At 46.6% G+C, this 26,188-nt stretch overlaps 2 protein-coding genes across 22 annotated transcripts in view; one reads left to right on the top strand and one right to left on the bottom strand.

Annotated features, from left to right (window-relative positions):
• Positions 1-536: 536 nt before the first annotated feature.
• Positions 537-17,099, bottom strand: ANKS3 (ankyrin repeat and sterile alpha motif domain containing 3). 8 transcript variants are annotated; one of them, XM_048961930.1, is made up of 18 exons: positions 17,008-17,099; positions 13,865-13,951; positions 13,521-13,696; positions 12,810-13,008; positions 12,473-12,594; positions 11,971-12,052; positions 11,172-11,307; positions 10,716-10,874; positions 9,351-9,476; positions 8,057-8,172; positions 7,080-7,247; positions 6,455-6,579; positions 6,086-6,227; positions 5,323-5,495; positions 4,093-4,178; positions 3,157-3,240; positions 2,599-2,693; positions 537-2,404 (listed from the first exon to the last, which is right to left on the bottom strand). In XM_048961930.1, the coding sequence occupies exons 3-17, from the start codon at positions 13,688-13,690 to the stop codon at positions 2,611-2,613; spliced, it is 1,971 nt and encodes a 656-aa protein (XP_048817887.1). In that variant the 5' UTR covers positions 13,691-13,696; positions 13,865-13,951; positions 17,008-17,099; the 3' UTR covers positions 537-2,404; positions 2,599-2,610. The 8 variants fall into 8 exon arrangements, 7 of the variants coding, with proteins under 7 accessions (XP_048817887.1, XP_048817890.1, XP_048817888.1 ...); XM_048961933.1 differs by lacking the exon at positions 17,008-17,099 and adding an exon at positions 16,920-17,001; XM_048961931.1 differs by lacking the exon at positions 17,008-17,099 and adding an exon at positions 16,605-16,885.
• An 84-nt stretch (positions 17,100-17,183) lies between these two features.
• Positions 17,184-26,188, top strand: part of DNAAF8 (dynein axonemal assembly factor 8) — an 85,689-nt gene continuing 76,684 nt past the window's right edge. For 5 of the 14 annotated variants that reach the window (XM_048961942.1, XM_048961946.1, XM_048961945.1 and 2 more), the window contains exons 1-8: positions 17,277-17,547; positions 18,030-18,211; positions 19,783-19,896; positions 21,038-21,514; positions 22,429-22,531; positions 22,913-23,051; positions 24,282-24,428; positions 25,198-25,263. In XM_048961942.1, the coding sequence (XP_048817899.1) occupies positions 18,065-18,211; positions 19,783-19,896; positions 21,038-21,514; positions 22,429-22,531; positions 22,913-23,051; positions 24,282-24,428; positions 25,198-25,263 (1,193 nt within the window). In that variant the 5' untranslated portion in view covers positions 17,277-17,547; positions 18,030-18,064. Of the gene's footprint in view, positions 17,251-17,274; positions 17,548-17,629; positions 17,741-18,029; positions 18,212-19,782; positions 19,897-21,037; positions 21,515-22,428; positions 22,532-22,912; positions 23,052-23,638; positions 23,722-23,802; positions 23,879-24,281; positions 24,429-25,197; positions 25,264-26,188 lie in introns of those variants that run through there. The other 9 variants (XM_048961948.1, XM_048961947.1, XM_048961949.1 and 6 more) reach the window with 7 other exon arrangements.

The raw sequence follows: 26,188 nt of genomic DNA, 5'->3' as shown, positions 1-26,188 counted from the left end.
TCCAGGATGCAGGGACTGCAGGATCACATGAATGCGAGAGCGTGCCTATATTGCTCCTCTGCCCCCAGTCCAGAGCCCCAGCACAAGATCACAGCTTGGCTGAGGTTTTGTGAGCTGCCTTGGTGTGACTGCGCTCCCTCGAGTCACAGGCTGGAGCCAGGCACAGGATAACATCTCACCATGAGCAGAAAATCCCAGCACGTGGCTCAACAAGGCCTAAATGCATTTCTGAGCTACTGCAGAGACAACTCCTGCCACGCAGCCAGGACAGCGGGTGTAAGAGCAGCATGCTTGGTTACCTGTGTGCACTCGCTCCATCACCACCTGCCCACAGCTGCTCCCAGTCCGTCTCCCCTGCTGGTGCTGTGAGGGCATCACCTCCAAGATGAACCAGACAGGGATTGGGAAACAGGGACCAAGCTGTCCCAGAAGCTCACGGCATGCAGCCCCCTGCGGGAGAAAGGTGGAAGCGCTGCACATTCCTGAGATCAATTAATAGGTTACTCACAGTGCCACAACTCCCTCCAGAGAAGCTCACACAGGAAGCACCAGAAACAGGTTTTCAGCTTTTATTGTTTTAGCTGAGTAACAAATGTTACTTAATACAGACAGCTTGGCTCCAGGTAGCACCAGACACCCTGCTGCTTGCACAGCTGCCCTTTCAGCACTGAATACTGAATTACCGCCCTGAATGGAACACTACTCTATAAAACCCCACTCCTGGTGATCCCCCTTGGGGCATCTGGGCTCCTGCAGAACCCATCCCGTGGGACTCCCTTCTTCTTTCACACTTACCGAGTCTCCGGCCCACCCGTACTCCAGAACAGGGAACGAAGGACAAGAGTCAGATGTGAGCAGAATCAACGCCCCAGCTGAGCACACTGCAGGCTGTACCCACCTCTGCGTCCCCAGGTCGTCCCCAGGCAGCACAGTCACACTTAGATGCCATCCCCACCAATGGGGGACTGGGCTCCAGCTCACCTGAACAGCTGTGGGCAGCTGATCAGAAGTGACAAGCTCAGCGGATGGAGCAGAGATGGATTGTTGTGCTTTTTCTGGCCCTTAATCAGAGGTGCTGAAAGAGCATGCAGTTTCTTCTCAAGGAATAGATGGAGACCATTACAGATTCCTCAAGGCCATCAGTCAGACAGAAGATAATTCTCCCCCAAGACTCAGCAGTACACAGGAACAGTCACTGCAGTTCTGGAAGCCATTTCACATCCATGTAGCAGCCACCAGCGCCCACTTGGACTCAATGATCTCTGGAGGTCCCTTCCAACCCCTACAACTCCATCATTCTGTGATTCTTGCCCAGCTCCAAGAGATCAGGCAGTCCCCCCTTGGGAGGCAGCCTTTTCCCCACACCTTTTGTTTGCCCCATGAAACTACCTCACACTGCCTACACCAGGATATCTCAGCAGGCTTCTTTCCCAACGCTGAAGCCTGAGAACTAAGAGCAGGCAGCAGCCAAGGACTGAAGCATGGCAGTGCAGCTACATTTGAGATGGGATTTCTTTTGTCCATCTTAACCAACCAATCCCTCAGTCCTGGTTCTGCCTGCCTTGATGCTCTGCTGCTTGCCAGAGGCAAAGCAAACCAAACAGTCTTGAGCTTTTCCTTCTCTCTCATGCTCTTCCAGGGACACATCTGCTTTGCAACCACTGTCAGTGCTGGGATCCTGACACCAGCAGATCTGACCACCGGAGTCTGCTGCTTGTAAATGCTTGCCACAAAGCATTTACCACAAAAAAGACCTTTGGAAGAACATGATCAAAATGAACCCTGAAGGGGGCAAGAATCTGAATTGAACCAAGGCAGGCTAGCTGAAGGGAGTAGTTTTGAAGTATAGAACTGAGACAACAGCAGGGAAGAATGTTCCAGCTAGACTTGGCTGCATGTGTTTCTCAGACATCACCAACTCTGCTCACTTTACTCATCTCACGAGCCTGCACTCCTTACTGCCTCAGACACATTTTCTGTGTCAGCTCCTCAGCAACTACCACTCATCAGTTGGAGGCCTTGGGGAGGATAGGACGAGGAAAAGGATAATTAGTCGATGGCTGTGGGCAGCTGCCAGCTTTCTAACACAATGTAGCCCTGAACAACAAAGGCTGCAGGAAGTTGAAGGCAGATAAATCCTTTGGGCTTCTTCTCTTCACTTGAACTTCTGGTACAAACAGCACAGTCCTGGGAACCTCGACAGGAACCAGGCCCAGAGAGCTGCCGTGCCCTTGTCCTCCGCCATCCCTCTTCCTCCTGGCACGTTCTGATGGCCGAGACCTTTGTCCACACATCTGCCAGCTGTCACAACGCTCTGCAGAGCTGCGGCTGCCAGCACAGTGCTGTGCTCCTTCTCCCTCCACGCTCAGATTCCGGGTGGAACAGTCACCCGACGTCAGCATTCCTGCAGGCACCAGGAACAGCAGCACAGTGACCCTTCCAGCAGAGCACACAGACAATGCATTTCCCAAATGAAAATCCCAGTCAGAGGCTATGACAAGCACTGAGCACGTGCAGCAGACAGCTGCTACCTGCTGTAAGGAATAATGCCCCCCCAATCCCGCAGCCCCTCTGTGGCTGTCTTTAGTTCCCACTCACCATCCTGCTTTGTTATGGCTCTAGCCAGCTCTGCGCGCCCTGCCCTGGGGCCTGGAGCCTTTGGAGGTTTTGAGTTACCATCTGCAGAGCTTTTCCTGAGGGCAAACCAAAAGCAAAGAGTCATTATAAGCTGCACCTGCATGTAAGTCATTACAAGCCTGCAAGTGGTCAAGAACAGCCTGCAGACTGCTATCCTGCCTTTACCCTTGCAGCTTTCAGGGCTCTGAAACAAGAGCCCTGTTACTTGGACAAGCTCCTGTCTTCAGGACACAGGGTTTCCAAACCCCTGCACCAGCAGCTCTGATTACTGATCAGTAGGAGAGAAATGGGTTACGGACTCCCTTCTCTCAGATCAGATCTGTCAGCAGAGCTCAACATCTACAGTGAGAATTAAGTGCAAGAAAATGCCAGTGACAGCTTTATAGCTAGGAGACTTCCCAGGATGAGAGGGGGTTACTAGGTTCCCCCCAACCCACGCCTCTGAAATGATCAAACCCTGCCCTGCCACACCTCCCTCCTCCAGCAGTCACGCCATGTGAGCAGACTCTCCCCCCTTACCCATTTCTCCCACACATCTCTCGAGGACAGCTGACAGCTCAGGCAAGCTCAGAGACTTCAAGGACAGTGGCCATCCTTCCCGTGCTGTAAGAAAGGAGCCACACATTTGTCAGTGAGCCTGTTCTCTGCAACAGGCAAGGGTTTGGTGCTGCTGGGAAGTACACCAAAAGTTGTTCCAGTTATGGGTTGAGTCACAAGTGAAGAGAGATGTTCTTGCGACAGAAATTAAGTATTTGTTTTCAAGCAGCTCTACCACTTGTGATTTCTCCCCCCCAAAGCACTGGTTAGATCACAAAGAAAGATCTCAGATTAACTGCAGTGGACTGAAATCATCAGCTCTGCCCATCTCACTTTCACCACCTAGGCAGCAAAGGACACTGCATGTAGGGCAGCATGACTGTTTGCAAGCTCCCTGTGGTAAGGAGCTGCTGGGCCAACCCTGTCCAGTCACATATAGCAGCTTGCCTCAGTACACGAGCAGCACAATCCCCCAGACCCGGTCAGAGACCCAACAACCATCCATCCCTTCTGATTCAGACCCTGCTGTAGTGCACACTGCTGTGACACACCTGAGAGACCCACACTGCAGAGCAGGAAGGAGAAGCTACAGGCACATGAAGTAGGACTCCACTGAGTGCCTGTGCTACAGCGTTGCATTTTTAGCCAGAAACAACTGCCAGGCCCTTGAGCTTCCCACCTGCAAAGGATCAGAGCCCCAGGGAAATTCTGTTGCAGTGAAGAGGCAAGACCTTTATGCTTAAGTGGAGCTGTTTAACTGCTCATCTGTTCCCATACTACATCCAGTGTCAGCATCAAAAGACAGGCATACAGCCTGCACTGGGCTCTCCCACTGTATGCTCACCCCCTGCACCTGTTTACCCACCCTGCACCCATTTTAGTTTAGCAGCTCTTCCATTCCCAGCACTTGAATCTCACCAGTTCCCAGCTGCCCCTTTGTGTCCAGCACTCTGCCAGCTGCCTGCTCTTGTGTTAGCCGGGAGGACAGCTCTGCTTGACAGGATCTGCCAAACAAGACAAATAAAGCCTGTTAGAGGTGCACAGGGTGCTTTCTGGAACAACATGCTGCTCTGCGGCCTCCTACATCCTGCAAGTACCTGCTTGGGATGCCGAGGGACCACATCTAACGCCCTGGGTTACAAACTGCTCCTTGTTCCTTCCCAGGAAGAGGAAGACGTGCCCCAGACAAAGCTCAGGGCGCTCTCCACTGTGCCCCATCTCCACAGCAATCTCTGCCCCTGTCCACAGAGGAGCTGCGGGGGGAGAAGAGAAGGAGGGGGCGGAGTGAGCAGGAGAAAGCCTAAGCCAGGGGCACCTGGTTTATATGAGAATCAAGCCCAATCCAATGTTCCTAGCAGACAAATGAAGCTACCTCAGGACAGGGGCACGTGTAACGTTTGGATTGACGCCACACCATCAGTTCAAACAGTGCAGCCTCAGCTCCTCAGGGGGAGGAGTGCTCTGGGAATGTCACTCTGCTGTCCTTTGGAAACCAAAGCCAATCCCTGGCTGCCCCACTGCCCTGTTGGCTAGGAACTATAGCAGTAGGACCATTGTAATCTCAGTCCTACCAGCCAACAGACCAGAGCCTGTGACAGACCAGGAGTTCAGCTTGGGTCAGGAGAAAAGCACCAGAGAGGCAGCAAAGGATATATTACAAGGAAGGGAAAGATGGAACTCATAGGCAGTGGGCAAGAACAAGGCAAGCTTTTTCTGTCAGGCATCAGAGGCAGGACTCTGAAAGCCCTCTAATACTATTTGGAAGTTAGAAACTCTTTCTTGCATTCATGCAATCACCAAACTACGCCCTGGTAATCAGGTTTCACGTAAGCATAAACAAACTACTTCAGCCTTTGGTTTCAAAGGTGAAGGTGCTCAGCTCCTTTGAGTTGGTACAGGAGCACTCAGCATCTCTGAAAGGCCGATTGTGAACATTCACAATCCACACATCTGACTAAGGGTCGATATCCATTCTCATGGCTGTGACTTTCCACTAGAGAAAATGAAAGAGAGAAGGTTCAGACGCCTAGTGAGCTCTCCTGCCTCACACTAGCAGTTACCTCTAAGAGTGCCAACGTCTGATCTCTGCATTGCCCAAATTCCCATTTTCTCCATTAGCTTCAGTACCATTTTCTGGGAGCAACTTACTTGATCTGGTCCAGCAGGACCCCAGCATCCTTGGTGACAGTCTGAGCCTCTCGGAGCTGGCACTGCACAGCATTCCAGGTCTCATCTCTCTCCATCAGACAGCTTTCTGCCACTGCACGCAGCTTCTGCTCTTGGCATACCTGGCCCTTCATCACCTCCACCTCTTCACATCTCTACAGCAGGGCAGAAAGGAACAGATGACTAGGCTGTAAGTACTGTACATCACTACCAAACACCTGCTCTGATATCTCTATCTTTGTTGGATAGGGTCCCTATAAAAAGCTTGCCAGAACCAACAAAAAGGAAGCTGTCCCACTGTTCATACGCTACAGATTCTATCCAGAGACCAACTCAAGGTTACAGTTTCCTCTTGCTCTCTATTTCCAAAGACATTCAGTTGATCCTATTTTCTATACTGATATAAGCCTATCTGCTAATGACTGGCCAACTTCACATACAGCAACGCTACCAAAAAAACAAAAGCAGGCATTCAATTCCATTCACCTTCTCACCCCTCCTCCTCTCTGCTTTTAGTTCTCAAGCAGAAGAGAAACAGATGAGAAGACTTTGCAAGCATGAAGCAGAGACAGGAGTGTTTGCTCTTATGGGTTACGGTCAGTGGACACAGCAGATGTTGAGTAGATCTTGTGATCAGTTATTTGTTCCTTCAACCCAGTCCATCGGAGGCAGAACATAGCAATATGTTGCTGAGCATTCCCTAGAGCATAACGTGCCACTGAACATCTCCCAGCAGCTTTCTTACCTTGTGCAGCTGAATGGCCAGCTCCTGCATCTCAGCTTCCAGCCGATCCGCATAGGCCAACTCCAGGGCATCACTGGGCGGCCGAGCATTGCTGTGCCACCGGGCAATAGCTGAAGTCATCTTCCTCTTGGGTCCAAACAGCCTGGTGGAAGAATGGCAAATTCAGGGGGCAGGCACTGTACCACCTGAACACCTCCACAACCTCCTGCCTCCTTCGAGCACCTCCAACAAGAAACTTGCTGCAGCCAGAAACTAAGGGATATGGGATTTGTGTGGGAGGCTGCCTAACTAGAGAAACACCAGCTAAGCTTTTTTGACCAGGCTGCACGTGTGGCTTTAGGCAGGAAGAACTACCTCACAGACACTCACGTGATGCCAATTTCCTTCAGATCGCTCTCTGTGAGGGTCAGGAAGATGCGGAGGTCAACATCCTGCTCTTCAAACACTTGCAGGTACTTCAGGCACCCAATTTGCTCAAGGAACGTTGCAAGGTCCTGCAGCACATACAAAGCAAACTATTTTTACCACCACGAACAAAACCATTACCACTCCCTTTATCAGCAGCAACATGAGGAAGATGCTGCTATGCCTTCCTAAGTTCTAGCAACAATCTCTACTTTCCCTTAACTGCCCTTCTTTATAATCACACAACACAAGTGGACTGGCCTGCACATTGCAGTCATGACATCTTGTAACAAGTGCAGAGAAGACAGATCAATCAACACTTGCCCTAGGCCCCATAACAGCCCCGAAGGGATCTGGAATACATCTCCAAGCAGTAACATCTAAACTGGCAGTTTTTCACACCAGAAATCACTCTTTCACAAGCATTTATACCTGGACAGTCATTTGGCATCAAAAACATTTTAGGGTCAGCTTCCCTCTTATCTAAGAAGGCCAGGAAAGCAGCTTGGATAACCTCAAAGAAATCCCCAGTCTTGACACAGTGATGCAATCTGCATCACTTCAGACACAGCTTTCTGCCCTCAGTTACCTGGGGTCCTGTATAGGCAGGGGGCTCAGGAAAGATGAGGTGCTGACTAGAGGCTCCAGCCTTCCCTGGGCAGTGGCTCCACTGACCATCACTGTTGCTGTAGCGATTCTTGACCTTGAAGCTTTTGGCTTGTTTCCTACTAGGAGGACTGCCTGCATGGTCAGAATCCTGAAGAAAAAACAGGAAACAAGGTGAAGGATGGTCATGCAGAGATACCAGGATCACAAGTGCAGGCTCCAAGTCCAAAGCTCTGAATCCAGGCAGGGGCCTACAAACACAAGCAATAAAAGCTAAAGACAGACATTGTCAGAAAGGGTTGAGTCAAATCACTGTCAAGATGGCAGCATGTTATAGTATGACCATCTGTAACGGTGACAGGCTCCTACAATCCCAGACTATGAAGTAACATGCTGCAAAGAGCAGCAGTGAATCCTCCCTGAACCACTACAATGCTTTGAGCTTCCTTTGATGAGAAGCACAGAGAGGACTTGTGGCTCTTCTCTGCAGCAGCCCAGAGCTGGCTTTAAAGAATGAGCTGTGACTTGAACCACAGAAAGACTGTCACCTCTTCTTCCCCTTTCATGTTTCAGAATCGACAACGTAACACTGTTGTGCTTCTCTAAACCTTACAGAACTGCCCGATATCTCACCAAGCTGGAAAGCACTGACACACTTCTAGTAAGAGACAGACACCCTTTACAGACTGCTAACCAGATGGCATTCAAGGAAGTGTTCAGAAGCAAGAGAGAGATTAGAAAAGTACTGATCCACCATCAACAAGCTATGCTCTCCAATAGCTGGCTACCAGCCAGAGATCAAACAAGCCAATCCCCAAGTAGGGAAGCTTGTTTTCCTGTCCCAGTACACCAGCCATCCTCACTCAGCCTGGTGCTACGGCCTCCTGTGGAGGTAGCAGGCTGTGGAAGGGTGACAGCACAAGCCAAGCCAAAGGTAGACAAAAAAATGCACAACCTCACCTCATTGCTTTCCAAGGAGCCTTCACTGCTGACCCCCAGGGCTTTGGTCAGGCATTCGCTGCTGCTGCTGCTGCTCCTGATGGCTGGTAGGTTGTTGTTGAAGAAAACATTATCCTCTGGAAAGGAACAGGGGAAAAAAAAAACCTTCAGGTTGCACTTGATCACAGTCAGGACTGTTTGGCCACATAACAACTAGTGAGATCTGCTGGGTGATAGAACAGAAGCTTTGCTTGGGTTTCCTCTTCACATGCAACATTCATGATACAAAATGATTCTGAGACAAATATCACAAGCCTGACTCCAAGCACTAGACTTTCTCTGAGCCAGTTTAAGCACCACAGAGAGCAGGAAGGCCAGGCGTGGATGCTTCTGAGTCTCTTGATGGCTGAGTGGAAAGGTGGCTCATTGCCATTAAGCCCACACTCCCCTTACTAAAACCCAGGAAAGATCTTTCCCTGAGCACAGAGCCAACAGTGCCACATCATCCTCTGTCAATGTAGGAACTGCCCATAATACCCTTCATTGTACTGTTTTACAGGAACAGAGAATGGTTGAGTTCGAAGGCACCTTCTGAGGCTGCACTGTCTGAAAATCACACTGAAGCCAATTAGAACCATGTAGAGGAGCATATTCAAGGACAGAGACTCTGCAGCTCCTCTGGGCACTCTGCTCCAGTCTCAGACACTCACATAGTAAGAAAACATTTTCTTAAATTCAGAGGGAAACTCCTCTATTTCAGCCTGTGCTTATCACCCCCTGTTCCATCACTGGATAGGAATTGACAAGTGTCTGGCTCCACTATTCATTTATTTGTACATACTGATACTCCCACAGAGCTTTCTCTTTACACTAAACCATCTTGACTCACTTGAGCATTTCCTTGTGAGGGAGATACTTCAGCCTTCAACATCTTAGTGGCCTTTCCCTGGATTCTGATTCTTTTTCGCTCAGGGAAAGTCTTCCTTGCTCCAGACCTGTTCCTGCTCCAGATTCCAGGTTCTGGGAGCTTACTACTACAGACAAAGGTAAAGCCAGCATTCAGAACCTCACTTTTTTTTTTCCTCCCTGTCCTCACACTGTGGCATCTCACTCTGCTTAGAGAGTTGAGCAACCTCTTTCTGGCCACTGATACAGTGGTGTGATGATACAGACCAAGGTCAGAGGTGAAGATCCAGCGACCACAGCTGCCTAACAGTCTAAGGACATTGGGAAGCAAAGATGGAAGCCACAGGTCTGGTCTCACCACCCAGTTGTGCACAGCAAGTCACATTCTTTTTCTAAGGTAGTGACTTACCCCTGCTGCTGCTGCTCTCCACATCTTGCTCATTAATTGGAGAGGTCACATCCCTGTTCCGGATATCATCAGCTTCACAGCTGCCATCATCACTGAAGGTAACATAACCTTGAGGCAGGACTTGCTCTGCGTGCAAGAGGAGAGGAGAACAGAGCAATTAAGATGCAAGTTACCAGGGAGGTTCCAGCAGAAGGAGCAGTAGCTCAGGTATTTGAAAATAATCAGAAGACCTGTTTCAACTAACAGAAGCCATTTTTAAAAAGCACACAATTGGAAAATGCACACTGTTCTGCTCAGAGAAGCAGAATCATTTCTGACAGGTTCCTGGCAATGCCAAAGTATCTGCAGGCATGCCAGCAGTCACATACAGAAAGAGCAGATCTCACCCAGCTGGGAAAGGGGCTCACTGACTGTACAGCAATTCCTCTCAGGAAGCAGCCAAGGACCAAGAGATGCTCTCCTCTCTGTGGCTGGCCCTTATTTGAACTCAGAGGTTCCACCCTACCCTGGGCCCACCCTCCCTGGTGGCATGGGAAGTACAGGTGCAACCAATTTGCCTGTGCTCCCTGGGCCAGCTACAGCCCTTCACCAGGTGCTCACTCACCAGCTCCTCATGACCCAACACATCCCCCAAATACCATCTACAGTCTTCCCTACATCAAATCAGCTGTGCTTTATTTACAGGCCAGCACTGATGAAAAGACAGAGGAAAGAGCTGAAACAAACTCAGCAGAGATGCACCTCACTTATGAAGCAGCTTTCAGCAGTTCTCCTCACACCCCCACCACTAAAGTGGGAAACCCACTTGTTTAAGAAAGCAAGATACCAACCTGCCTCCAGCTAAGCACACCCTGCAGAGCTAACCTCTCTGCACCTGTGATAACAGCCCAGCAGCATCCCACTCATTTCAAAAGCTACTGCTTTGATACCTACTGCACCATGGACAGCAATTGTATCAATGTTAAAAGAATGAACTAAGCTTTGAATATGCTCTTAAATTCCTGGTTTTTTTTTTTGTTTGTTTTTGTTTTTTTTTTAAGTAATATTTCAAGCATGAAGGAAGACAAAAGAGAGGTCTGGAAGCAGCAAGTTCACTCTCATTATCAACAAGTTGTTTACAACTTATCAACAAGTTGCTGTCCTGCATACAGCATCCCATTCATCAATATCCAGCTCAGACCAATGCACTCAGTGGGTTTTGTTTTGTTGTTGCATAACCTTGTAGGAGGGAATTAAGCATTTTTGTTTCTGTATAAGTCACGCATCAAGAACTCTAATGAAAAAAAATATTGTGCTTTACAGCTCCTTCTGTGCCAACTTGAGAAATCACAAATGACTCTCAGCTAGGCTCCTAACCATTCTTACCATAGCAAGATTGCTTCTTTCCCCCAATTCCAACTGCTGTTATCTTAGCCAAAGCCTGGGGTCCATCGTGGATGCTGGGACCCTTGGTCCTACGAACAGGTCTCTGCCTCTGGGGAGCAGAGCACGATTCATCTGAGGAGCTCAGCTCTTCATACTTTCCTGTGGTCCAAAGAGAGATTGTTAGCAGCATGGTAATTCATGTACCTACTTACTATTGATCCTACAAGAGCAACAGAAAAAGAAAATGTTATAAGACAGGAGAGAGTTTAACTAGGTCAGAAAGGGGCCAGTAAACCATAACAAAAAGAAGTGTTGCATCTCTGCCTCTTACATCCTCACAAGCACTGGAAATTCCAGGTCAGAGCAGCTAGTTTTACCCATATATACATAATGCCACACTGATCAAGCACCTATCTTCAGGTTCTATCTTAAAACAAGCAAACTAAAACCTGTTACCTGGACCCCTGCAGAACACCTTGGGCACTGGGGCTGCGTGCAAGTCTATCAACCCCACAATCTTTGTATGCCCATACTTCATGGCCAGTGTTCGCGCCGTGGCTCCAGTGTTATCTCTGGCATCTGCCTTCACCCCCTACAGGAAAACAGGCATTTGGAAAGCTTATAGCAGGTCACTATGAAATAAGATACTCAAGACAAATTGTCTTAGTTTCTCAAGCCTACCAGAAATACAGGCTCACCTTTGATAGTTCAAGCTCCACTAATAAATGCCTTTGTTGCCTCTCTAATAATTTGCTCTCAACAATCCCCAAACACGAAGCAGCTTTCTTACACAGCTCTTGTGCACTGCCAGGAGCTAGCTGGCTTTTTTTAATCTGAATGCTTTGCATTGCTGCCTCCTTCTGGAAGTAAGCTGGGCCATTAAATGAGATATTAAAAGCTAATTGTTTGACACTAAGACACATGAATGCCAATAAGCTGCAGGGCCAAGGCAAGATGTCCACTAGCCCAAGCGTATAAGCTTGTGAACACAGCACAGAGATTACTGAATTAGCTGCTTCCTGATTGAGCCAGGATTCAGTCACATCAGATAGACCTTACACCTGCTTGTGAAAGGCAAGCATTGTACAATTAGAGTACTAGCCTTCAGAAAACAGATGCTTCCAGAAACGTGGGGCTTCAGATCAGAGATGACTGTCAAAGATCAAACACTGAAAAGATGGATATTAGCCTTGTGCTATTTCCTCTGAGGGTCAGAACTACAGATTTTCATTTAGAGACCTGTCTGGACACTCACATGATTGAGAAGGTACTGAACAATTATCTCATGGCCAGAAGCAGCTGCTTCCATCAGAGGAGTATATCCATACACAGGCTCCCTAGAGAGAAAAAACACACAGGAGCTAAAAATAATCAAAAAGAAAACACGTTTCTTTTGTTGACATACTGTAATTGGCTTCACCTTTATCTGAGTGATATGTTGGCCATTCTACTGCATTCTGGCCTCTCAATAAATACAGCAAACATTACTCTGTACAGAAACAGGCTATTCCTCCAGCTGCACTCCTACCTCTCAGTGAGGAAACCCCAGGACCTAACAAAGCAAGAACCTCTTGCTGTTCTTAGGCAATTGAATGTGCATAAACATACCAGCAGATCTCAAAGTCACAGGAATTCACCGCACACTTCAAAATGAGTTCAGAAGGTGCTGTGCTGTTTACTTTCAGTTTACCCCACAACTAAGCCAGCAATAAATCTCATCTCCCTTGACAGAAATTAAGCAATAGATTCCTCCTTACTTGCAGTTGGCATTCGCCCCGTTGTCGAGTAAGAACTTGACCATCTGCTGATGTCCAGCACTGGTACAGTGAAATAAGGCAGTCCAGCCATGAATATCTTTCATCTCCAGCTCTGCGCCTTGCTTCAAGAGAACAGAGAATGTTCTTTACTGCATCCCCTCTGCTGGGTCTCTTAGCCACTGCCCCTCTGTGCTGCGATACCAAGAGAGTTTAAATCCCTGTCAGGAAGCTGGACTCAACAGAACAAATAACACAGTGGTTGCAGCTGATGAAGAAGCCTACTCTGTGCATTTAAGCCACGTGGCATGGCTTTACCTATTCCTTACAGAATACACACCTGGAGAAGGAAGTAAGCAACGCTTTCATTTCCACAGCTGGAGGCTAACATGAGCGGTGTCTGCCCCTCTGGGGTTGGGATGTTCACATTCACTCCTGCCTCCAGCAGCAGGTGCACAATGGTGTCATGGCCAATGTAGGAAGCATACATCAATGGAGTCCAGCCACCACAATTCTTCTTATTTAAATCCACGTCTCCACTAAATAAAAAAAAAAAAAATCAGCTAAATTACTGGCCTGGAGCTTGCTTAGGTGCCTGTAGTCTCTACTACCATCACTATATTGAAAAAAAGACTTAAAAATACATCATCCAGCACTGAAGGCTGCATGGGAATTCCTGCCAGCTCTGGAAGCTTCCATCAAATTACTGAGAGCTGTTAATCAGCAGCCTTGACCCCTCCACAACTTTGTGCCTAAGGACACATGCAGAGTTCCACAGGGTTGCCCCAGTGGCAAAGTTAGACCTGCACAGCAGAATCATAGAATGGCCTGGGTTGAACAGGACCACAGTGATCATCCAGTTCCAAACCCCTGATACGCGCAGGGGGGGCAGACCTGGCTGCCTGGCCTCGAATGCCTGCAGGGATGGGGCATCCACAGCCTCCTTGGGCAACCTGTTCCAGTGCATTAAAACAAAACAAAAAAAAACAACAGAGAAAAACCTTAAGTCCCTGAGAATAGCTGAGCTGTGCTCTCTCCAACCCCTCCTTACCTCTGAATACACTCCTGCACCACTTCATACTGGCCAATGGAAGAGGCTGTGTGCAGATCCAGGGGAACATCCAGCTCTTCCCCACACAGCATCTGACCCACGCCGTGCCACATGGACAGACTGCGGCTCAGCAGCTCCGACTCGCTGGCTTCATCGCTCAGCTCCGACATTCTGCCCTGAGTAAACAAAGCAAAGGAGACTTTCAGAAGCTGACCTCTGTCTTCCACAGAATCCTGCATCGCCTCTCAGCTCTGCAGCTCTAAGGTGCCACAGACTTGGAAGGTGAGGTCAGCTCAGAGGCACAGAGTTTCAAATTGCTACCTTTACTTCGATCCCCTCCTTACCCTGATGTGGTGTGAAGAATTAAGGCTTGTCAAGGAGTTTTGGGGGCAGTCCTGTCTTGCAGAAGTAGACTCTGGGATTTGAACACACTGGAAAAGAAAAACCAATACTAAAAACATTTTTCAACTCACATTCTAAGACTTCAGAAAGCCTGGCTTTACCTCCTCCATTTTAATCAGAATATGCCTAAGGCAGCTCTGGATAGTTACACAAAGAGAAGGCATTAAACTCCTACTTAAGTGCCGATGGCACACTTAGTGCTGCACAAAAGAATGCAGTCCTCAGTCTGCATGTTTCATAATTCACAGAGAGAATTAAGAACCTGTGTCAGGAGAAGCACTAAAAACACCTGACCTGAAGCACAGCCTAATCTAAGGTTTAGCCGTTAATAACAACTGCCTGCAGCTCTCAGTTATTTACCACCACACCTGAACAGGCTGCACACTTCATTATGTCATCGGATCATAAGCAGATTGCTTCTGCTGTCCATCATTTCTGCAGCAGCCCAGTCCTGTCTGTGAATCCTGGAAACTGCTGCAGTGCTTTGAGCAGCAGTGCACCTGCCCCACTGCTATCTGAGCACAGCCACCTTCTGCAGACAGTAACTTAATTACAACCTAACAATTTCAGGACTGCCTGAAAGGTTTATTTTCCATCCACAGCCTTGGGGAACAATTCTTTATTAATAATTTTAACTACTCACAGGAGAGCTTTCTTGTTTGGCACTTCATAAAAAGCTCTTTGACACAAATGCATCCATCATCTGAGGTCTTCAGCCGTGCTTTCAGGCATCAACTCAAGGAGAAGTGCTGTCTCAACACCTCAGTCTTGCTGCCTCCAGTGCAGCACTTCTGGGGTTTGACGGATCCCACCATATATTACATGGGGTAACAAGCTAACAGAGACATTTTTCTTTCCTGATAACTTCTTGCCATTTAACTCCTCAGACCGATTCATACAGGGGCTACACAAACATCACATTTGGCACCAATTAAAAACAAAGGAGAGACACCATAATTAGCTTTTCAGTAGCAGCTGCTCTTTTGATGGTCTCAGCTGTAACATTAGAAAGCAAACAGGATTTGAAAAGAATCAAGAGACTCTCCTGCAAGAACCAGCCCCTTTCCTGACACCACAAAAGTACTTCAACTCCTATATCTCCACTTCCCATCTGATTTTTAACTCCCACATCTTGCTTCCTTACCCTCTCAACCCCTTCATTAATTTCTTAGGGCCACACAAGAACCACCCTCTCTTCCTGATCAGTATGTATCAGTAATAAATCATTCCCTCCTCAAGATTTCTTTGCACAAGCACCTGTTCCACCTAATGACAGCAATTCCTATGTATCACACTGGCAGGCATAAGCCTCACGCAGGAATACACAGGGCTGAAGACAAAGGACTGAACATCTTGAACCTCCAAAACAAAACACAGAGGTATGAAGGGATACAAGTGGATTGTAAGCAGAAGTAGGATTGGTTCTCATCACAGCTGCCTAAAACTTCTGGTAGAAGTCAGAAAGGCATGTTCACAAGTGGTAAGAAGAGATAAATTCATGACAGTCTGTAAATACACGTTCAGATAAAAATAAAGCTTGCTGCTTTCCCTGCAGATTGCTTTTTAAATTGGTAAAGACCAAACATCAGTGCTTTTTACAGTTAACATATCCAGAACCTGCCTCGTGTCAGGTGCAAGTTACAAACACAACCTTGGCCAGCTGTCAAGGAGCAATGCTGACATGACAAAAGTTATGCTCAAAGCTCAACTCCAGAACATTCGAGACTCTCAAACTGATTCCTACTAACCCAACTCTGCTCGAAGTACTTACAGTTTAGAGTTTAAAACAAATGAAGGTTTCACTCCACACTAACCTGAAGCATGATGTCAACTGAGCAGTCATCTGAGAAAATACAAAGAACTACTGAATGGAACCCTGAGAACAACAGAAGCAATCAGAGACTAAAGACTGGAAAGAAAAGACTGACTGAGGGTGTCTGGTCTAAAGAAAAGAAATCTAGGGATATGTTAAGAACTCTCAAGCACATAAATGGCTGCTGCAAAGAGAAAGAGGTCAGATGTAACCTGCTTCTTGTGGCCACAATGGATAAGTCAAGATGTAATAGGCTTAAATAGTAGCATAGAAGACCTGGGCCAAAATGCATAGGAATTCCTACATAATTAAGAACAGATTGTGACAATCAGAAAGGTCAATACAGTAGAGGATCAATAGAGGAAATAGAGGAGAGCAGTAGCAAAGGGACCAGCACAAATGGAATGGTGTTACAAAAGAAAAGAAGTGCTCACCCATCTCTGGAGATGCAGGCTTACAGGGAAAAGTCCACAACAGAGAGATCTCCAACCAGAGACCCTGCCCCAGTGGCAGTCAGCCCTTAAATGAAGTCTAAAAGAGGTGCACCCAGACTCCACTCCTTCCAGTCTCACAGCTAAATTGCCTCCACCTGTACTCCCAGGTCCTTTCCCCATGTCCTCAATGAGTGGTTCAGGCCATGACTCAGTTCCCATACACAGAAGTACTTGGATGGGTTACCACTAAAGATCTGACGGTTAAAAATAAACTAGATGTCACATCCCACCTGCCACACTAGGTCAACACCTCAGGAACATTTACAGACTCTTCTCACATTATGGCAAAGCAATTCACTTGACATCCATTGGAAGCCTTCCTCAGCCCCACGAGCCAGACTTCATATTTCAGTGCATCATCACTTATGGACTCACCAAGATCAGAACCCTGCTGCGCTGAGCCTCAGAGCAGGCAGCCACCACACTGCCCTGTCCTCAGGGTGCAGAGAAAACCAGAATGCAGGAAGAAAGAAAGAAACAGTAAGAACTGTCATGAACTTTGCAGCGATTAGCACCTTAGCATCCCTCTCAGACGGATAACTCCAAGAAGCGACGTTAGAGAAAAGAGCTGGAAGAGCAGCATTAAAACCTCAGGGGCCCTCAGGCCCCAGGAGGGCAGGCCAGGCCTACACCCACCGCGGGTCGGCATGACAGGGCGAAACGCTCTGACCGCACTGCTGCGGGACCCACCGAGGCTCCGGGCAGCGCAGCGCTGGCCTAGCAGACCGCTACAGACAGCCGGACCCCGCGCGGTGACACAACGCGCCGCGCTCCTCACCTGCACGCCCAGTGGGCTCCACTACCGGAAACGCGCGCAAAGAATACTGGGAACTTCCGCCCCGCCGCCCGCTAGGTACTGTGAGTCCCAACTGGCGGAAGAGCTAAGCCCCTCCCCCCGCGGCAGCGGGCCAATAAGTGATGCCGCTCGCAAGGGGCGGGTTGTCGAACAGCCAATGAGATTCGAGCGCTGCGGCAGGGCGGGCGCTTGCAGTAGGCGTTCCGCTGCCTGGCGGTGGCTGAGGTAGGGGAAAGCAGCCCCAGGAGGGCGCGGGGCTGTGCTGTGCTGCCGCCGTGTGTTCTCCGTTTATCAGCTACTTTTCTTCACCTCGCTCCGCTGTAGGGGCCGGGACGTACGCTGCGCCGCTCAGAGGCGCCCAAGGGCCGCTGTGAGGGCAGGAGGGCCGGGCCGCGCTGCTCGTGTTGCTATGGCAACGCAGGCGCCGGCTGAAGTGCGCGTGCGCAGCGCTCGCCGCCATCTTGGCAGCTGTTGGTTCTGGTTGGTGTAACGCCCCGAAGCTGCCCGCCTTTCTTAGGAACGGTACTGATGCGCGCCCAATTTTGATGACCTAGAAACCACACAACTGTGGCAACAAAATTTAAAAAGTGAAGCTTTTACGAGCGGGTTAATTTTCTGACTTGTTGGAACAGCAGTAGTGCCCTGTTGAGCTGTCCTGGTTGCTCTTACACATAAGAAGGAAATGTGAAGAGGGAGCTTAAATGTATTTTAATTGGTCAGAATCTAATAGATCATCTGGTCTCAACTGTGTTGATACAAATGCAGTGAAAAAAGCCAGCATAAACCACTTTATCTATCATTTGATCTGTGAGGATGGGAATGTGAGAGAAACAGGGAAGTAAGGAACAGCTGAGGGTGGGCAGCCCTCCCTGCCAGGGCAGCTGTGAGAATGGCCTTCCCAAAGGAATCACAGTCCTATCATGGGAGCACTGAGGGTTACGTTGACCCTGAGTGCACACGCTTTGTTCTTGCTCTGTACTGATGTTATCCTTTTCTCTCTTGAGGTGTGCTTTCATTTGGTGGAAGGTTGGATGTTTAAATGGCCTCAGAAGGGCAAAGTGAGGATGCTGAGCGTCCATCTGAGCTTCCTACGGCTCCTGTTGGGAGTAACAGCAGGTTTCGATGGGGAGACATACTTGCTGCAGTGAAAGATCAGCTCCCATCTCTGGACTCTGACACTTCTACAGTAAGCACTGCAACCTGACTGTCTTTCTCACTGGCTTTTAGAAAAAAATCCCTGTTCATCGCAGGGGAGTTGGACGAGATGGCCTTCAGAGGTCCATTCCAACTCTAAGGATTCTACGACTATGATTCTATGTACTTGTTTATTCTGACTGTTGTTGTGTGTATATTAATCCACAACCTTTTATTTTACCTCTAATAGTCAAAGCATAATGACCATCTTTTCTCACCGTATTCTTTGGAATTGAAGGTGGGACTGATTTTTCCAGGTGCTAAATAATGCCAGGTTAGGAAGAGATGGGTAGAGGGCATCTTGCAGAATGACCACACACATTGTTTTCTGTTCTTTAATTCCATCTGCAAGGAAATATAATGCTGTTAACCTTTTAATAGAAAGCATGAGATTTATAGAAACTGTGAGGCATTTTTCACCGTGCTGTTTTTTTACTTGCTGGGTCCTAATGGCTGGGACAGGCTGCCTGCTGACAGCTAAAGATCTCTGCTCACAGGACTCAACAATCTGGTGAAAATTCTATTTTAGTTACTTAAAGCAACCGTAGCTTTTTAATATGTGTTTATGCAGTATAGATTTAGGGCCAGCCCTCAGGGATGATTTCTGGTCATTCTTGTTCTATAGGCGTACAAAAAAAGTTCTGACAAAGTGGTCGTTTTGAATCTTCGTGCCAAATAATTTATAACTCTAAGTCATGTTGAATCCTTTTTTTTTCTTTCACTCATAAATAACATCCAAATTCTTCTGTCACATGTGGAACAAATTTCCTGCTGAAGGAACTGCAGCAGTCTGCTTGGCACTAACGTGCTACCTTTAATTTGCATTCAGGTCTGCTTGTGTGATCCCTCTCCTGCTTACTGTACAACAGTAGCTTGCTGAGCCTGTGGCTTCAGAGCTGCACCTTTGTCCCAAAGGTTCCCACTTGTGGGAAGATACATTTCTGTGTCTGGGATCTGTACCCCTATGGGCTGTGCTCCTACCTTGAGAGGAGGTGCTGACAAACAGCACGTTTTGAAGTACTTTCATTGCCCTGAAATGCATTTTATTAAAAGGAAAGAAGTTGCACTGGAATTTCCTCCAAGTTAGGAAAAAATAATTATGTCAGAGGGAGTTCTCCAAAGTGTGAGCTATGGAAAATGCATACTCAGATAAACCTGGAAGCTGGGTCCTGGCTTCTGAGAAGCTGCTTATTCTCTTTTTGTTGCCTGTGCGAAACAGTTGATCTCAAACACCTGTCTTATGTTCAGATAAGGGTTTTTTTCCAAAGCTATTTAAATTCTGCCCAACCGAGTGCAGCAATTTCACATCTGATGTGTTTTTGTTTGTTGTTTTTTTTTTAATTTGTTGGGTATAAACTACTGTTGTAGTTTGCTCAGATGTTAGGTCAGTGTAAAGCAGCCTGAGCACTGGGCTATTGGGCTGCCTAATGAAGGTGCAACTGAAAAGAAAACTGGTTTCTGAACGTCAGTCAGGTGGTGACAACATGGAGTTTGTCACCACAAAATGGTGAAAGTCACATTACAGGTTTTCATTTAACTTCTCTTTTTTTTTGTCGTTGATAGTCTGACTGTGAGAGTGATGGGGAGCTTTTCATCTTCCAGCGAGAGCAACCCAACTTAATTCCTGACCTGTCAGATGAGCTACTGGAATTTTCCCTGGAAGACTCAGACATGCAGGTTGTGACCTTTGTGTGCAGGCTGTATTGCTGTAAACCCACCCTTCCATCTGTTTCCAATACAAACAGCTGCTTTTATCTGACCAGTTTGACTGAGTGCTGTGACAGAAGAGCATGGAGTCCAGTACTTTCTCCCATCAGAAGTTAGATCTTCTCCCTTTAGTGACCCTTTTAAGCTGTCGTTTTTTAGATCTCTTCTTCATGCTATCGTCTCTTAGTTTTATTTTCCTTTCACATTTTTGAGACAATGACACTCCTTAGCTCCAACTGACACTGATGCCCTCTTTTATTAAAATGCTAACTAGCCTTTTCTTTGCTCATCATCCTGTCTCTCAAGGAATTTTTCAGTCGCTTCTAAATCTAATCTTGTTCTGAATAATGTACATAATAAAAAGGGGGAAGGTATAATTTTTTGTGTAATAACAAGTGCACACTGAGATACAAATCACCAATTTCTAGTCAGAAAGATCATACAAATACTTGTAGGCTGACAATAACACCAAGTCCTGAAGGAAGATGCTGCTCACTGACTTTATGGACCTTTCTGTAATAAGCTCAGTACTGGAAAATTACCTGCAGCTCAGCTGCTGAGGAGTTCTACCCTCAGTTTGTGCATTCACAGAAGCACTGCCGTGGCTTCTAAGTTTCTGAGGGTTTGAAATAGTTTCAGCCATTACTTTGTGTATGCAGAAAAAGAATTACTATGGCAGTATATTAATGAGGATCAGTATGAAGCTTATCTCTTGTACTGCTATTCTGAGATAAAATGTTTACATTACATCTGCAGTGATGAAGACTAGCCGTCATAAGAAGTTATAAGAGAAGCCAACTGAACCCATTTCATCACGGGAAGGCCAACTTACTGTGCTGCTTTTCCCCATTCATTAATCTCAGTGTAAGAAATGTTGTATGGTGAGCAGATAGAGGGCTAATAAATGTCAAGAATGTTTTTTAGCACATCCTAAAGCTGTAGTCTTTGCAAAGTGAGGTCTTACTGCTCTGTGGTGGATGTGGTTTGTGCTGTTACCAGCTGGTGACTGAGCTAGAGCTGCTATCTGCCAATCATTTGTTTTGGTTTCCTGTCAGCTCCTATAGCTCAGGAGATGTAACTTTTTGCATGTATATATTTCCTTTACTGGTAGAAAACACAGGAAAAGAAATGGAATGGAGATCTGAAGAGTCTTGGCCATCGGGAACAAACAGATGGTGCTCAAGTCATTTCAAAAGAATATGTTCAAGTGATTAAAGACGAGGCTTCCAATCTTTCCAGCCATACTGAAGAAATTCCAAGCCAAATGGAAGCTGTTCTTGAAGAGTCTCTTGCAGATTCCACAGATGGCCTTGAAGAGGAAGAACCAGGAAGGCAACAAGCCAGGGAAAAAGGGAACTCTTGCCTTAATACATCATTGTTATTGGAGGAACTGTGCAGTAAAAAAGAGAGAAGAAAGCTGATAGAGACAAAGATACTCTCAAAAATATTTCTAGAGCCATCACCAGGCCACGCTGAGCTAAATAATAATCCTCCCTCATGTGGCATGAGCAGAAGTCTGGAAAGAAGTGCTAAAGAAGAAACTTCTGCAGCTGGCCATCTTCAGGAACTAACCCATCTGTCACTGCAGGTAGGTGCCCAAACAGTTTCATGGAGTGCTGCTCATTCAGTAGAGAAGCTGCTGTATTGCTTTGAGAATCCTGCTAAAATAAGAAACCAAAATGCCAAACTCTGCACGTGACAGCATTTTACTTTGTTGCTTTTGTTGATGTCCTGAATCTGGGTTTTCTTGGGTCACGTGCTATGCAACCTACCAAGAAGCTGTCTTTGTCTCATGGGGATGCCACTGTGTGTCCATAATGGTAGCAGAAGTTGTTGCTCAGTAGCATGGTTAGTGATCTTATTCACAAACACCAACCATGGCATCTGTCCCTAGGAAAGCAGGGATCTATTTTGTTAGTTAAAACAATGAGCTTTTTGGCCTTCCAGCATCTTGTCTCTTCTGTAGCACTATGGTAATATCAATTCACTTGAATTATTCATTTCTTCCTTAATGTTTGTATTATATAATGAACATATGTGTTGCTTGTGGAAATGCTAAGTTACAGCCTGAAGCAGGGATGGAGCACCTGGTGGGAAGGCAGGGCCAGCCCAGGGGAGCTCAAGGGCATACAATGCACTGAGTAACCAGAAGGGCTGGAGCCAGGAACCTCCCCTTCCCAGCCCTCATTTAAGGGCTGGCAGTGGAGATGAGGGCACCTCCTGCTGGAAATCTCTGCCTACCTGAGGCCTTCCAAAGGCATGCAGCTCCTTTCCTTCGTTTCTGTGTCTATGGCTGCTGCATTTGGGCTCCTCCTCGTTTGCTGTAGCCAAGGACTTTGCCACTATTATCATCCCATTATAATGTTACACTTCTGTATTTAGTGTGTTTATGTATGGCAGAACAGCCAAGCAGATTAGCACCAAGAGCTGAATTAAAGGAGCTTCTATTTTGTAGCAGCCTTTTGATGGTGATTTTTCCATCGCAGTCTGGTTGTCTTTCAGAATACCGAGAACTGGGATCTAGACAAGACTTCTGCAGAGCTGAAGCAGCAGAAAAATACACACAACACTCATGCAGAAATTGCCTTCTCCTCAACAGATTATGGTAATGCTGTTCAACTAATACCAACTACACTGAAAATATGTAAAAACAAGTAAAACTCAGTTTTGTATATTTCTCATTCCCTGCTACATCATCTTGGATGTGGAGGTGATAGTGGTGGTGGGTTTTTTTGACAATTTCTTTAAAACACAAAGCTTCCTCTGGGTCTTGCTTTTGTGGTTTGAAATCAGTGCTCTGTGGCCTGCAATGGCCCAAGGCAAGGCAGATAAAAGTTTGCAGTGTGTTTAGTCAGAGCTGGATGACAGTGGTGTCTTTATCCCTTCTCTCTGGCTGTAGAGAAAGGTACAATGGTGAAAGGGTATATTGGGCAGTTCAAAGGCAGAAGACCACAAATGATTATTTCTTTCTGCTGTTCTCCTATAGAGACCTTCAGAGGTAGATCTGAAAAGCAGCTCATGGAACAATTAGAAGAGCTGTGTGACAGGCAATCCAGGACACTGTCTTCACGCTGCAGGTGGCCATCAGCCAAAATCTCCATTCAAGAAGAGCAAGAGAACAAGAAGTAGGTCCTTCCCTCCAGTTGTCATATACAGTAGGTAGTCATTATTAGCAGTAAAAGCTCATGTTGTGGCTGGAATATGCTACAGCGGTGTTAAAGGAGGAAGCTGGGTCTTGGTCATTCACATATGCTTGATTTTTAACAGTCAGTATCCTGCTACCTTAGCATTCTCCACCAAATGGGAGTTTTGTCTACATCTTAGCAGACACACTTGAGGAAATCAGGGGAGCAAAGCTGAGCAAATGGTCATGGCTGTGTTTTTTGTAGCTTTGGTACTTCTAGGGTTTGCAGTTTCTTTTGCTGCTCCCAATCTAGCTGAAGTGTGAGATGCCTTTTTTCTCTTTTAAGGTATTCATTTAGATGTCAATGTGTTTTGCAGGGTCCTTTGTGAAGGAAAGTGGTTTCCAGACTGTTCAAAATCACTGGTAGTGGTACAGAGATGTATAGGACCTATTGAGTCAAAGCCTGAATTGCAGATCGAGCACCTGGGGAAAGGACCTGGTCAGCCCTGGGAGCACAGGTGGAGGCAATTCAGCTGTGTGAGGGGAAGGGGTGGAGCCTGGCTGCACCTCTCAGACCTCATTTAAGGGCTGACTGCCACTGGGGAAAGATCTCTGGTTGGAGATCCTTTCCTTGTGGACTTTTTGCTGTGAGCCTAGACATTCAGAGATGGGTGAGCACTTCTCCTGCCCTTAGTTATTACACTTCCTCTGTCACCATTCCACCACGTTGATCCTTCTGATTATTGCAACAGGATGTAACAGTGGAACAAGCCTATTAAGTGAAAGGTGAAAAGCATCCTTGCTGCCAGAGCAGGGGAAGCCATGAAGGTGATTTGCATTTTCTTTATGCTCCGAAGGATAAGATGGGATTGCCAAAGGAGGCAGAGAGGAAAAAGGGGCCTGTTTTTGCTGATTTGTGCTGGGCTCTTTTCAGACTTACATCTTCTTTGGTACTGTAACTGTCTGCCTTTGTTCTACAGAGTAGTTTTATGATGTTGGCTTTTAAGAACAAAATATCCCTCATCATGCTGCCAGTGATCTGTATTCCTAGGGGAGCCTGAATCTTACAGTTCAGCTCTGAAAGGTGATGGATAGTAGGCAGAATAAGAGACTGCAGTAGCTGAGCATTAAGCTCCTTTCACAATCCAATTTTTATTGTAATCTGTGCCCCGCAGGACATCTTGTGTTGATAAGGTGCAGGAAATGCTGAAACAGTGTTTTCTATACTTAGAGATGTTGCCTTCCTCTCATCTTCACCAAGTTCTCTGAGGATGGACGCAGTGAGATTGCAGTGCCTGCCAGAGCCTCTAACTGTGTACATAGATTTAAGAGATGCTGAACCACAGAAGTTGGTAACGTTCCCTGATGAGAAACAGAGGTAAATTCTGGCTTTGTTAGTAGTGAGAAGTCAGCAGCAATCAGTGGAGAATTGAGATGCAGACAGAAGGCTTCATTCTTGTGAAATGTAACTTTAATTAAACTTCTATGACCTTAGTAGGAAAGCATAACCCATAGCAGAGCATGCAGGTACTCTGAAGAGAGGAATAACTTTTCTCAGAACAAGTACAGGTGCAGGAAAGGAGACAAACACAGAAAAGACATGCAAACCTTCCAGGGAATAACACTTAGAAAGTTTTCCGTTCTCTGAAGAAGTGAGCAGTGACTGCAAGGCAATGCTTGCAGCTGTTGGTTGGAATTGAGCTAGCATTCTGACAGCTTTGATTATGGAATGGCTTTGCTTGACTATGTTCATGGCAAGCAGCTGTTGGTGCTGAAATCTCTGTCTCCCATGTGATAAGGAGGCCCTATATAGTCAGTTCTTGGAAACTAAATTCACCTCAATCTGCAACAGATTCTAGCAAAGGTGTCTTTTCTTAGAGGTGAAGGTGCCTGAGATAGCTCTGCTCCCTTTTCGGGATGCATGTTTATGAGAACCCTCTTTAATAAAGAGCAAAGTGCAGCTAACACATGACCTAGGGGTGCTTGAATTTTTTTTTTTCTGGGATAATAACATCAGAAACTATCAATAAGGCCTAGAGATCTGCCCAAAAAGTCTCTCCTCTTTTTCCTGGTGGCCCTAAAACTTGAATCTTGGAAATGACCACAAGTCAATGCTCAGTTTGAACACTGTCCAATTTATTTCATAGTGCAGGTGACAGCTCCACTGATGAAGATGAGACTGTGACTGTTATGGACCAAGAAGAGAGGAAAATGTAAGATTCTTTACCTTGACCATAATTCAAGTGATGTGATAATTAACTTCTGAAATTAAAATTATTCCTTTAACAGTGATTAGAGTGAGGGCTCACACATGAAAGTATCTCTGTTTCTTGTATTTACATCAGAAGTGTCCAGCCTAATAACAGAAGTGTTTCAGCCTGGACCCAGAGTTCTCTTGCATGCTAAAGATACTGAAGTCAGACACCAACTGTCAGTGTTTGAGGCTGTGTGGCACCTTGCCTCTTTACAGCTGCGTGACAACACTTTAAAGAAAGTAGACATGAGTGGCTGGGAAACCTGGCTCTTTCTACAGGCAGGTTTGAGTGCTGTGAGAGCTGTTTTAAATTTCAAAAGACTCAAAACCCGACTTTCAAAATGTTGTAGGGAATTGACTCAGTCACACCTTTATTTTTAGAAATAATAAAGTAAGCTGGAATGTTGGTTTAAGCATTGAATACATTGTGTGGGCAGGGATGCTCACAGCTCCCCTTAATTGTTCTTACATGTGTTCTTATGTACAGTTATGGAATCCTGCACTGTAGATTCTTCAATAGGCATAGATGCCAGGCCTTTCCTGTTACTAAATTCAGGCCTTGATTCATACTCATAGGTGGTTATTCATCCCTTTAACGTGAAGTAGGTATGTCGGATCTTAAGTATCTGACTGCTTTTATCCTGTGTTATATTTAGAAGCCTGGTGCATGGAAGTTCGCATTTCAGCAGTGCAGTGGGCAAAGAGGAACATTCTGTATTGTTTTGCCTTTGTTTTTAAGTAGTCTGAAAGAACAAATGATTCGACAAGGAACAAAGCCAGCTACTCAGCATAATTTGTAACATCTAATCCCAAACCAGCATAAAGCAGGGATGAGAGATTGCTTGGGGAACTCTCGCTGGCACTGACGCAAATGCAGAAGTTAC

The sequence above is a fragment of the Lagopus muta genome, chromosome 15 (genome assembly GCF_023343835.1).
Source record: "Lagopus muta isolate bLagMut1 chromosome 15, bLagMut1 primary, whole genome shotgun sequence".
Classification (NCBI taxonomy): Eukaryota; Metazoa; Chordata; class Aves; order Galliformes; family Phasianidae; genus Lagopus; species Lagopus muta.
The sequence above is the reverse complement of the archived record's forward strand: the minus strand, read 5'-3'. Positions and strand labels throughout refer to the sequence as shown.

Coding starts and splice junctions, on each gene's coding strand:
- ANKS3 (XM_048961929.1), bottom strand. CDS start 16,388: ATGGGAACTGAGTCATGGCCTGAACCACTCATTGAGGACATGGGGAAA. Junction 8,173..9,350: donor GGAGAGCAGCAGCAGCAGGG/GTAAGTCACTAC, acceptor GTTCCTTTCCAG/AGGATAATGTTTTCTTCAAC. Junction 6,580..7,079: donor CTGCCTATACAGGACCCCAG/GTAACTGAGGGC, acceptor TATGTGCTGCAG/GACCTTGCAACGTTCCTTGA.